Below are 12,151 nucleotides of genomic sequence, written 5' to 3' on the forward strand. Positions count from 1 at the left end.
ACCAGAAACTTGTAATTATAACTGCCTTTGAGAAAACTGTGAGACTGAGTATAGGGGTATAAGGAAGATTTATTTTCACTGTAAACACTATGGTATTGTTTGTATTTATTTTGTCATGCACTTGCATTGTGATGAGGTGGGCGGAATATCTTTAAGCTAGTTTTCACTTAATTTTCCAGCTTGATCTCCTACTGTATTCTACCTTGCACATAACAATTCAATGCTTCTCAAACCTTCTCAAACGTTCATGTTGAGTGTGTGTGAATGAGTGTGTGTCTAATATTCCATTATCCATGACTCTCACACTTTCTGCCTGTAGCTATCCCATCCCTCAAAAGTTCTTCTGTGCAACCCTCTTGATTTTCAGTATTGGAACTAAATGCATACTTTTCTCTGAATTCAGAAACCCCCTGTCCATCCTGTTTTGAATTATAGTTGTTTACAAGTTGGTCACCCTCATTAAATTAGCTCCTACAGGGAAATGTGCACCTTGTTGGCTTCTGTGCTCCCGAAAGTATCTGGAACACAACAGCCTTGCTGAATGCATATCATTAACTAAAAAATATTAAGCAGAAGAGTCAACTAGGAAAACCCAAGTTTCCTATGATGATCCAATTTTAAGGACAATAAAGAATGTTTCTAGCCCAATTATAGGAATGCTACACAGCATGTATATCTAAAAGAGCCAGTAAGAGCTCCTTAAAGCTGAAAACAAAGCCAATACTCCATGTCAAGTAGGATTATTACCTGAGATGTAAACAAAATTAAATATGAAGCTACACTTGAAATGTATTAGAGGTAAGAGAAGAATGGGAGAAAAATGACTTCTGTTATAGAAAAGATAGCTCTTGACATTTTTTTGTGTGTCAAACACAGCAAGCCTGATCATAAAATAGGCAAACAGTGATTTTTATCATGAAACAGGCTACTTCTCAGATTGGGACAAGCGATGTCTTCCCCATTTGTTGCCCTCTCCCTTAACTCCCACAAATGAAAAGTCCACAACAGTGGAATTCAATCTGTTGCTTATTAACCACAGTTTTCTCTAAGAAAAATGTCCCAAATCACATCATAAGTTTATTATAATTTTTTTTACTGTATACTTTTTGCTGTAATTTAAATCCATTTCCTCTTGTCTTTGGTGCTATGGGAGTGGAGGGTCCCATTATTCTATATATTTAACTCCATCAGTAAAACCAATTTTTAATGCTTCTAGAATATTGCTATTCTGCTTTAGTCTCTATAAACAGGTACACTGACATCAGGCCCATCTCATTCCTGTTGGCCTTATAAAAACATACAATAAAACAAATATAATAAAATAAAAATTAAAAGTGGCAGTGATGAAAAGTATCCTTGAACTTACTGCTAATGCTGTTTCATACTCTCCAGCAGCCAAGTGTGCTAAGCCCAAGTAATAGGAAGCCTCTCCTTCCATCTTTTTGTCATTTCCTAAAACAAAAATGTAGAAAAAATATTATGGTATTGAAGAAATTGGCTTACTACCACAAACAGAATCTCTGCTTTTCAAGACAGTGGAAAGTTATTATAACAAAGTATACAGATTTACATCAACAACCCCTGAAGCCTAGCTGTGTACTGATCAAAAAGGCTGACATTAATATAATTTACCTGGGTCACAGATATTGGAGCAAGGTGTATTAGCAATATAATTATGATCTGTTTCCTCTGTGTACAAAATCCAGTCTTAGCATTTTGACATCCATATATAATTTCTATACCAGTCACCCATGTAAGGGCTTCCCAGGTGGGGTTAGTGGTAAAGAACCTGCCTACCAATGCAGGAGACATAAGAGGCACGGGTTTGATCCGTGGGTAGGGAAAATCCCCTGGAGGAGGGCATGCAACCCATTCCAGTATTTTTGCTTGGGGAATCCCATTGACAGAGGAGTCTGGCAGTCCGGAGGGTCGCCAAGAGTCAGACATGACGAAAGCAACTTAGTATGCATGCACCACCATGTAAAACCTACAGCCATTCGCCAGAGCTGTGACTACATACATGAAATAATTGATAAAGAGTATCAGCCTTACTTGGTGCACAAATACACACACACACACACAGACTGGCATTCAGCTATGTCTCCAATAGGGCAGATAATTAGCAAATTAAGGAATTACTGCCTTGACTAGGTTTACTTGTAAAGTTATTGCTTAAAACTTGGGTGAGAATGCCAGAGCTTGGTTTCTTGGTATAAAGTTCCATGCATATTTTGAAATCCAAACACATTTTCCCTTGCTAGTGACTTTTCACCATCTTTTCACAAGGAATTTAGCCTTTCTAATTTTTGTAGGATGTGCTTTATTCCAGGCATTATCAAATTTTTCTTCCCCAAATATGTAAACATGTAGCATGTGCTTCAACAAGACATATATCACACTGTCTAATAAATAGATAATTTACTAACATTTAATAAACAAAATTTAACGTGTAAATCTAATATACTTGCAAGAATCATGGGAGGTTCTTATTTTAAAAAATAATACTATTCTCTTTTACTTTTGGAAGTCTTTGCCTTTTAATGTTACCTAACTCCTGGGTAATGCAAATGCTGACAGATCTACCCTCATTTTTTGTCTTTGGAAAGTAAAGATCCTTAGATTTCTGCACTCCGCCTTCCCACCGTGATGGATTTCCACAGGAGCTAGCAATTCTCTACACTGCACACATGCTCAGCACTCACTGAATTACCTCTTGTGAAGCAGTGGCTCAATTGGAAGGCTGCAAGGAAACAGGACAGCAGATGCCAGTGACGGTGTATTTTTTCTTCTCTGACAATTTCATCAATTGCAGAGAATTATACCCTCAAGATCTCGCTTCAGCAGAGTTGATGATGCTAGCGATTCAGTCTGGGAAATCTGAACTCATAATTCAGCTGGGTCCTCACTTTTTCTCTGCTATAGGCTTATGACTGCTGGGGAGAAAGGTGGGACTAGGGAAGGAAAAGAAGGGGTAGAAGGAAGAGACTATGGTGGGAAGTTGCCTCTTTGATAATTAAAGTTGATTACTTGAGACTTGTACTTGCTGTGTTAAATGGTGTAAAGCAGTGATAACTGCATGTTTACATACAGGGTCATTATTTGCATTAAACTTTATGTAAAAAGCAACCCAGAAAAGTAGGAAACAAAATCCATTCCTGTAGACAGAAAGATTTTGAAACAGCTAATTGAAATAGATCACACCAAATAATAGTTTTAAAATAGGATTTAAGTATAAGAACTTCCTGTTTACTAATTGAGATGAAGTTAAGATAAACTGAAAGTAATAAAATAACAAAGGAAAATGCAGTACAGTTGAGTGACACACTCAACACTCACTCAACTGTGACATACAAAAGATAAAAGGGTCAAATATTATTTATATTGTGTTGTTTACCTGAGTGGGTTAAATTTATATTAGCCATGCTAGCCAAGTCAATAATTGTTTATCTTACAGAAATTAATATGTTTTTATTTTCAAAACTAAATTGTTCATCTTACACTAGTATTTTACTAGAGAATCTAAAGAGGAAGTCATCCCAGGTGGAATAATGGACAGAGACAATGTTCTTGGGAGTAACTCAAATGTTTTATTAAAATGTTCCCTAAAACTTCCTTTTGTTATTTGGCTAACACATATTCACTCATTCATCTATTCAGTGCTTATTTATTAGGACCATCCTGTACAAGGTAGAAGGGGGCAACAGAGGATGAGATGGTTGGATGGCATCATGGACTCAATGGACATGAGTTTGAGCAAACTCCAGGAGACAGCGAAGGACAGGGAAGGCTGGGGTGCTGCAGTCCATGGGGTCGCAAAGAGTCAGACACGACTGAGTGACTGAAAAACAAATACCAGACACAACTCTCAGCGCTTGGGATCCATCAGTACATTAACCAGACAAATTCCCTGTCCTTGGGGAGTTTATATTTTAGAGAAATAAAAGAAAAAGAAAATTGAAAATAAACATAATAAATTATATGGTAAGTTTCAGGGTGATAAGTATTTTAGGGGAAAAAATTAAGCAGGTTAAGCAGATTTGAGAATGCTAAGTAGGGGTACAAAGGAAAAAGCAGGTTTCAATATTCAATACAGTTGTCAGGGTAGTAGATATCACTGAGGAGATGGTATCCACAAGAAAATGAAATTAAAGATAACAGAAACATTTGAGAAACTCACAACTACGTGGAAATTAAACACACTTCTAAATAATCATTGGATCAAAGAAGAAATGAGAAGGTAAACTAGAAAATACTTTGAGATGAATGGAAATGAAAATACAAAACCCCAAAACTTGTGGGATTCAGCTAAAGCAGAGCATAGAGGGATATGTACAGCTATAAATGCCTGTTTTTTAAAAAAAGGAAACATCTTTTCACTTTACAAAAGTAGAAAAAGAAGAACTAATTAAACTTAAAGCAAACAGAAGGAAATAATAAAAGACTAGAGAGAAAATAAGTGAAATAGAGAATAGAAAAAAAAAGAGGCTATCAACAAAACCAAAAGTTGGTTCATTGAAAAAGTCAACAAAATTGACAGACCTTTAAGCTAGACTGAACAAGGAAAAAAAGAAAATCCTCAAATTATGAAAATCAGGAATGAATGAGGGAAATCACCACAGTTCTTACAGAGATAAAAATAATATTATAAAGGAATATTATGGATGATGGTATACCAACAAATTAGATACAGTTGATAAAATGGAAAAACAGAAAGACACAAACTACTGAAACTGACTCAAGAAGAGATGGAAAATACGAATAGATTCACAATAAGTAAAGAACTTAAATTAGAAATCAAGTACTTTCCACAAAAGAAGCCCAGATAGCTTCAATGATGAAGTCTACCGAATATTAAAAATACAATCAACACCAATTCTTTACAGACTCCTCCAAAAACTAAGAGAAAACACTTCCCAAATCATTCTATGAAGCCACTATTATTTTGACATCAAAGTACACCACAAGAAAAGAAAACTACAAGCCAACATCCATCATAAATATAGACAATTCCCAACAATTACTAGCAAAGCCAATCCAGGAGTATATAAAAATGATTAAACACCAGGATCAAGCTGGATTTATCCCAGGAATTTAGGATTGATTCAACATGTACAAATCAACCCATATAATATACTATTTTTAATAGAAAGGACAAACCACATTTTCATCTCAATAGATTCAGAAAAAGACATTTCACAAAATCCAACCCTTTTTTATGATTTAAAAAAAAACCCTCAACAAATTCAGAATAGAGGGGAACTTCCTCAACTTGTTAAAAAAAGTATCTACAAAAACCCCCACAGCTAACATTAAACTTAATGGTGAAAGACTGACAGCTTTTGTCCTAAGATCAGGAAGAAGACAAAGATGGCCTCTGACACCAGCCCTCACATTTATGGTCAATTAAATTTATCAACAGTCCCAAGACAAGACTGAGAAAGAAGAGCATTTTCAACAACTAGTACTTGGGCAACTGGATACCCACATGCAAAACATGAAGCTGGACCCTCTTGACACACACACACACACACACACACACACACACACACACACCCCTAAATATAGGACTTAGAACTATGAAACTCTTAGAATAAAATATAGAAGTAAATCTTCATGACTTTGGATTAGTGAAAACCTTCATAGTTATGATAGCAAAAGCACAAACAACAGAAGAAGGAATACATTACTTTGGGCTTTATCAAATTAAAAACTTGGGCCTCAGTGGATATCATCAGAAAGGGAAAAGAAAACCCAGTGTTTTCAAATCACAAATCTGATGAAGGACCTGCTCTAGAATATTCGAGGATTCTTATAACTCAATAATAAAAAGAAAAATAACCCAATTAAAAATGGGCAAAGGAACTGAGTACACATTTCTGCAAAAAAGATAAACAAATGGACAGTGAGCACACCAAGCGATGTTCAACGTCATTAACCAACAGGGATGTGCAAAATAAATTCAGAGAGATATCACTTTATACCTATTAAAGATGACTGTAATAAAAAGAGCAACAAGTGCTGGTGAGGAGGTGGCTAAAGTGAAACCCTTTATACATGGTTGATGGGAATGTAAAACAGTTCAGTGACTTGGGAAAACTCTTTGCCAGTTCCTCAGTAAGTTAATCCTGAATATTCATTGGAAGGACCAATGCTGAAGCTGAAGCTCCAATACTTTGGCCAACTGATATGAAGAGCTGACTCATTAGAAAAGGCCCTGATCCTGGAAAAGATTGAAGGCAGGAGGAGAAAAGGATGACAGAGGACGAGATGGTTGGATGGCAGCACTGACTCACTGGACATGAGTTTGAGCAAGCTCTGGGAGATGGTGAAAGACAGGGAAGCCTGGCGTGCTGCAGTCCATGGGGTCATAAAGAGTCAGGCATAACTGAGCCACTGAACAAGAACAACAACAATAAGTTAATCATAGTTATATGACCCATGAATTCCACAACTAGGTATATACCCAGAGGAACTGAAAACATGTACACAAATGTTTAGAGTAGCATTATTCATAATAGACAAAAGGTGGGAACAACATAAATGTCCATCAACTGATGAATGGATAAAGAAAATGTGATAATAATCATACAATAGTGTATTATTTGGCCATAAATATGAATGAAGTAGTGATATATGCTACAAGATGAATAAACTTTGAAAACATGATGCTAAGTGAAAGAAGCTAGACACAAAAGATCATACATAGTATAATTCCATTTGTGTGAACTCTCCAGAAGAAGTAAGTGCACAGGGACAGAAAGAAGATGAATAGTCACTAGGGGACAGGGGAAGAAAGTTGTGGGCATGACTTCTAGTGAGTATGGCATTAGTGTTGATGTTTGTACAACTTTGTGAATTTACTAAAGACCAATGATGACTGAAATATGAAAACAATAGAATACTAGAGTCATGAGACCACTGTATGGCTGATGCTATACTTGTGCATTACACGAAGGCGCCCTAACAAAGGAGCTGGTGCACTATGGGTATCGGTCCTCTTCAAATACAATGTAATCCAGTGTGGGAGGCAAGGCATGCAATCATCAGCTTGCTGCTTCAGGCTCCCTGACCAAAGTAGAAGGCAACAAGAAGGGACGATTTGTTCCAGAGCATTTCAGCAGTTGTCAGAGCTCTGTGATATACTGTGCCATCTTTTAACTTGTGTTCTTTCTTATATGAAAAATATGGGCATAAATATTTATTGGTTTCAAAAGATACTCAAAATTATTTCAGCATAAGAAGTTGGTTTTCGCCTATTCTCTTTATCTGTCCTTTGGAAAGTGAGAGATGCTTTCATAAAGGAGACTGCTTGGCAGGCTCTGACTATTGGAAGAGACTCTAAGAACTTTGCTTTCTTTGTGAATTACCTTAGAATTTAGCAAATGTGAACCTAAAGTGAAATACCTTTTCCTAACTGATAACATTAACTTACATTAAAATTCCACATAACTTTTCGCATGACTAAAGTTAGCTACTGAAACTGATCTAAGAGCTAACTATTCATGTCAGTGTTTACCCCTTTGGGGAAGGTACTTGATCACCATTCATTCAAAAGCAGTTCATTTGCTGGGATACATCTTTCAATGTTATATTTATTTCAACTAATAATATTTTTAAAAAGTAACAGAGAGAATAAGCTAAGATTTTACTTTCGCTCTTTGAAAAATTAAAATCAAACCCAGAAAATCAGCCCTGTTTACTCCAAATAAGCCATTTGTTACTCAGTAAACCAACTGATTCAATATAAACACAAGCTAATGAACTTTGGTTCAAGGGCATAACTTCCATCTTTTCCTCCTTCATGAAAGGGCTACTCTATTAATAAATTACTCTGAGGTAATTTATTTTACTTTGCATCTCACAAAGTAAAAGCTTATGAGTGTATGTTCCAAATTTTTCTTTATATTTTATACATATGCAAATGATATAGAACATCAAGCATGTGATCAGCTCTCACAAAAGCATTTTCATTGCTGTGAGTGTGCATATGAATCACCTGGGGATCTTGCAAACCTACAGATCCCGATGCAGTCGGTCTGGGGTGGGGACAGAGATGCTGCGTTTCTTACAAGCTTCCAGGTGATGCTGATGCTGTGTGTCCAAAGGCCACACACTTTGACAGGCAAGGGTCTAAAATATATTAAACCTCATCTTCCTGTTACTCCTAACTTAATATCCATCATACATTTCCTATTACCTGACAAAAGGGAATTTACAAACAGTGAAAGGTCTCTCAGATTTTAAGAAATATATGACTTTAAGCATGCACATGTGTGTGTGCACACATGCACGCACACACACACATACATACACACACACCCTTAACTTTTGCAAATGACCTTACCTTCTCATTATGGGTTTATTGGTTTATCACATTACTCCCAGAGGGTTGCAATTTTGGAGATAAAGCTTTCAAGAAACTAATGGATTTCTTGTTGTCAGCACTAAGCCCCTCTGTTTTACAGTGAAACTTGAAAGTATATTGATGGCATTCGTCTCTGCATTTCATAGGAAATAATCACCCAAACACTTGACGGGTTTTACCTCCCTCTTGGGAGAAGCAGCGTCTGCCCATTAAAGGCAGCAGTGTGAGAGTGCTCTTTTCCACCCACCTTCTTTGGCTATTTCACAAGCTTTTATTAGAATTCTGATGGCCTGTTTGTATTCTTTATTTTCCAGCATTTTGTCTGAGAGTAATCTGTAGGTCCTCAGGAGACTCTCGCAGGCCAACAAGTTGAGAACACGGCCTGTCTCATCCTTCCATATCCGCCCTTGCGTCAATTGATGGAAGGCTTCATAATGCTCCGCAGCTTCCAGAAACTGACCTGAGGAATAAAAGCCATTCATAAATACCAACCACAGACCAGAACACAGCTTCAAATATTTTGAATACTTCTTGTGCTTTACTATTAAAGTGGGATGAAGGAGGGTGGAACCATGGAATGCATTCAAGTCTTTCTAAGGCTGAAGAGGACTTCAGCTGACTGAAAGGAGCTATCTCAATATGGATCTGAGATTCAGCACTGATTTTTTTAAATTAATTCATTTATTTTAATTGGAGGCTAATTACAATATTGTGGTGGCTTTTGCCATACATTGACATGAATCAGCCATGGGTGTACATATGACCCCCATCCTGAACCTCCCCCCAACTCCCTCCCCATCCCATCCCTCAGGGTTGTCCCAGTGCACCAGCTTTGAGTGTCCTGTTTCATGCATTGAACTTGGACTGCTGATCTATTTCACATATGATAATATACATGTTTCAATGCTATTCTCTCAAATCATCCCACCCTCACCTTCTCCCACAGAGTCCAAAAGTCTGTTCTTATATCTGTGTCTCTTTTGCTGTCTCGCATATAGGGTTATCGTTACCGTCTTTCTAAATGCATTAATATACTGCATTGGTGCTTTTCTTTCTGACTTACTTTGCTCTGTATAATAGGCTCCAGTTTCATCCACCTCATTAGAACTGATTCAAATGAGTTCTTTTTAATAGTCCAGTGATATTCCATTGTGTATATGTACCACAGCTTTCTTACCCATTCGTCTGCCGATGGACATCTAGGTTGCTTCCATGTCCTAGCTATTGCAAACAGTCAGCACTGATTTTGGACAGACACTTGTTAAAGGGATACACTTGGGCTAGTAGAAATTAATGAGAATTGAATATGTTTAAAGATGGTGTGAATGTTAAGTAATAATTACTAACAAGAATCATATTAGCTAACATTTATTTACTCAACATTATGCATGCGAGGAATGGTTGTTGTGTACTATATATGCATTTCTCATTTAATCATCAAAAGAGTCCTATAGAATATAGATTTGTTATGATTCCATTTTACAGAAGAAAAGACTGAGGTTAAGAATTTTGCCCATGGGCTTCCCTGGTGGCTCAGTGGTAAAGCATTCACTTGCCAATGCAGGAGACATGAGTTTGATCCCTGACCCGGGAATACTCCACATGCTGTGGAGCAACTGGGTCTGTGGGCCACAGCTATCGAGTCTGTGCTCTAGAGCCTGGGAATCACAAGAGCCTGGGAATCTAGAGCCTGCTGAGCCCATGTGCCACAACCCCTGAAGCCTGAGCACCCTAGAGATGCGTGCTCCACAAGAGAACCCATCGCAATGAGAAGCCCAAGCACTTCACCTAGAGGGTAGCCCCTGTTTGCTGCAACTAGAGAAAATCCCATGCAGCAACAAAGACCCCGCACAGCTAAAAAAAAATAAAAATAATAAATAAATAAATAAATAATTGATTTAAAAAAATGATTTTGCCCAAGATTGCACGGCCTGTGGCTTAGCAGATCTGGGCAGTCTGATTCCAGAGCCCATGTTCTAAACCCCTCTGCTGTCCTGTTATACCAGTAAAGCAGCAATTCTTCATTCTCAATAACTGAGGTATCTTGAGAGAGGGTGCATTTGCTACATATTTCAAATTTAAATATTATGGAGCTTTAAACTACTTCTGAAAGTCTGAACTTTCCAAGGAGACTTTGTATACTCGGCTTAATTTTACATAATAAAAGGTAAAAACTGCCCTTCTGAATTATATTTTATAATATAGTTGAAAATAAGTCTTCTCAAAGCCAAAACTCTAACTTAAAGTCATTTGATTCCTCAAAATGTGAGCAAGCACATTTCTGGAAGGGTAGATTGTAGTTCCCCGCTATAAGACTGTAGTTCACTCGTGAATTGACCTGTAGAAATGCGCACAAAATCCTGTAATATAAATATTCTGTTATGGTATTGGAGTTACTTAATTGAAATTAACTGAAAAAGCACTCACATCTAGATATTCCAATAATAGTATTTAAGAGTATCTGTAGGCTCCAAGTCGAGTCTGAGTTCCTATACCACTTTTGCCATTTCTGCTGTTTGCATGCATGCATGCTAAGTCACTTCAGTTGTGTTCAACTCTATGTGACCCAATGGATCATAGCTCACCAGGCTCCTCTGTCCGTGGGATTCTCCAAGCAAGACTACTAGAGTGGATTGCCATGCTCTCTTCCAGGGTATCTTCCTGACCCAGGGATCGAACTTGCATCTCTTAACGTCTACCTGCACTGGCAGGTAGGTTCTTTACCACTAGCACCACCTGGGAAGCCCTTCTGCTGTTTGGCCTCAGGCTAATTACTACCCTCTCTGTGCCCAAATTTAAGGCTTCTGCAAACAAGATTATAGTGTAACTATTCAAGGTGTTATTGTGAGAAATGAATTAATATGTGTTCAATATCTGATAAACATAGCTACTGTTACCAGTTGGCATAGTGATAATATTTTTTAAAAATCCACAGGCCAAATGAAATATAACCACTATTTATTTTTCTTTTAAGTACAACATATTCTTCCAACAAAATATGTAGTTGAGTCCTGATGAATATATTATGACTGATTTAAGGACCCTACGTAGGACATATTAGGCTCAATTTCCTTAAAAAAGATGCATGATTAGAGGTGTTAACTAACCCTATAGTCAGAATCATTTTGCAACATGTAACTGTATCAAATCAACATATTGTACACATTAATCCTATATTATATGTCAGTTACATCTCAATAAAGCTATAAAAATACACAATGGGAAAAAAGATGCATTGCACATTACAGGTTGAACACTCCCCTGCTATGACTATTGCATATAATTTCTTCTGACTGACTCACTAGAAAAGACCCTGATGCTGGGAAAGATTGAAGGCAGGAGAAGAAGGGGACGACAGAGGATGAGATGGTTGGATGGCATCACTGACTCAATGGACATGAATTTGGGTAGACTCCGGGAGTTGCTGATGGACAGGGAAGCCTGGCGTGCTGCAGTCCATGAGGTCGCAAGGAGTCAGACACGACTGAGTGACTGAACTGAACTGATGTTTGCATTGAATTTGTTATCAAAATAAATATCAAAATGCACATATGAAGAAGTAGTATTTTCAAAGAAACACAACAGAGATATATAATCAGGAAATGAGCTGTACAAAAACTCAATGAAGACATGACCAGTCTGAGCCCCTTGCAGAAGGAGGGTGTATCAGCAAAGAAATGTGGGAGGGGGTGGCTTCTGATGCTGAGCTGTTTATAAACTTGTATTATGAAATTTTCACATGATAAAAGACTACAAAGCCATAAATATGATACTACAGAAGAATAT

General features: G+C 37.3%; 1 protein-coding gene across 6 annotated transcripts in view; it reads right to left on the bottom strand.

Annotated features, from left to right (window-relative positions):
• Positions 1–12,151, bottom strand: part of TTC29 (tetratricopeptide repeat domain 29) — a 245,195-nt gene that overhangs the window by 158,541 nt on the left and 74,503 nt on the right. For all 6 annotated transcript variants that reach the window (XM_081544279.1, XM_081544278.1, XM_081544277.1 and 3 more), the window contains exons 7-8: positions 8,613–8,825; positions 1,367–1,452 (exon numbers count right to left, since the gene is read on the bottom strand). In XM_081544279.1, the coding sequence (XP_081400405.1) occupies positions 1,367–1,452; positions 8,613–8,825 (299 nt within the window). The remainder of the gene's footprint in view (positions 1–1,366; positions 1,453–8,612; positions 8,826–12,151) is intronic.

This window comes from Giraffa tippelskirchi, chromosome 11, assembly GCF_054371585.1.
Source record: "Giraffa tippelskirchi isolate mGirTip1 chromosome 11, T2T-mGirTip1v1.2.pri, whole genome shotgun sequence".
NCBI classification, from domain to species: domain Eukaryota; kingdom Metazoa; phylum Chordata; class Mammalia; order Artiodactyla; family Giraffidae; genus Giraffa; species Giraffa tippelskirchi.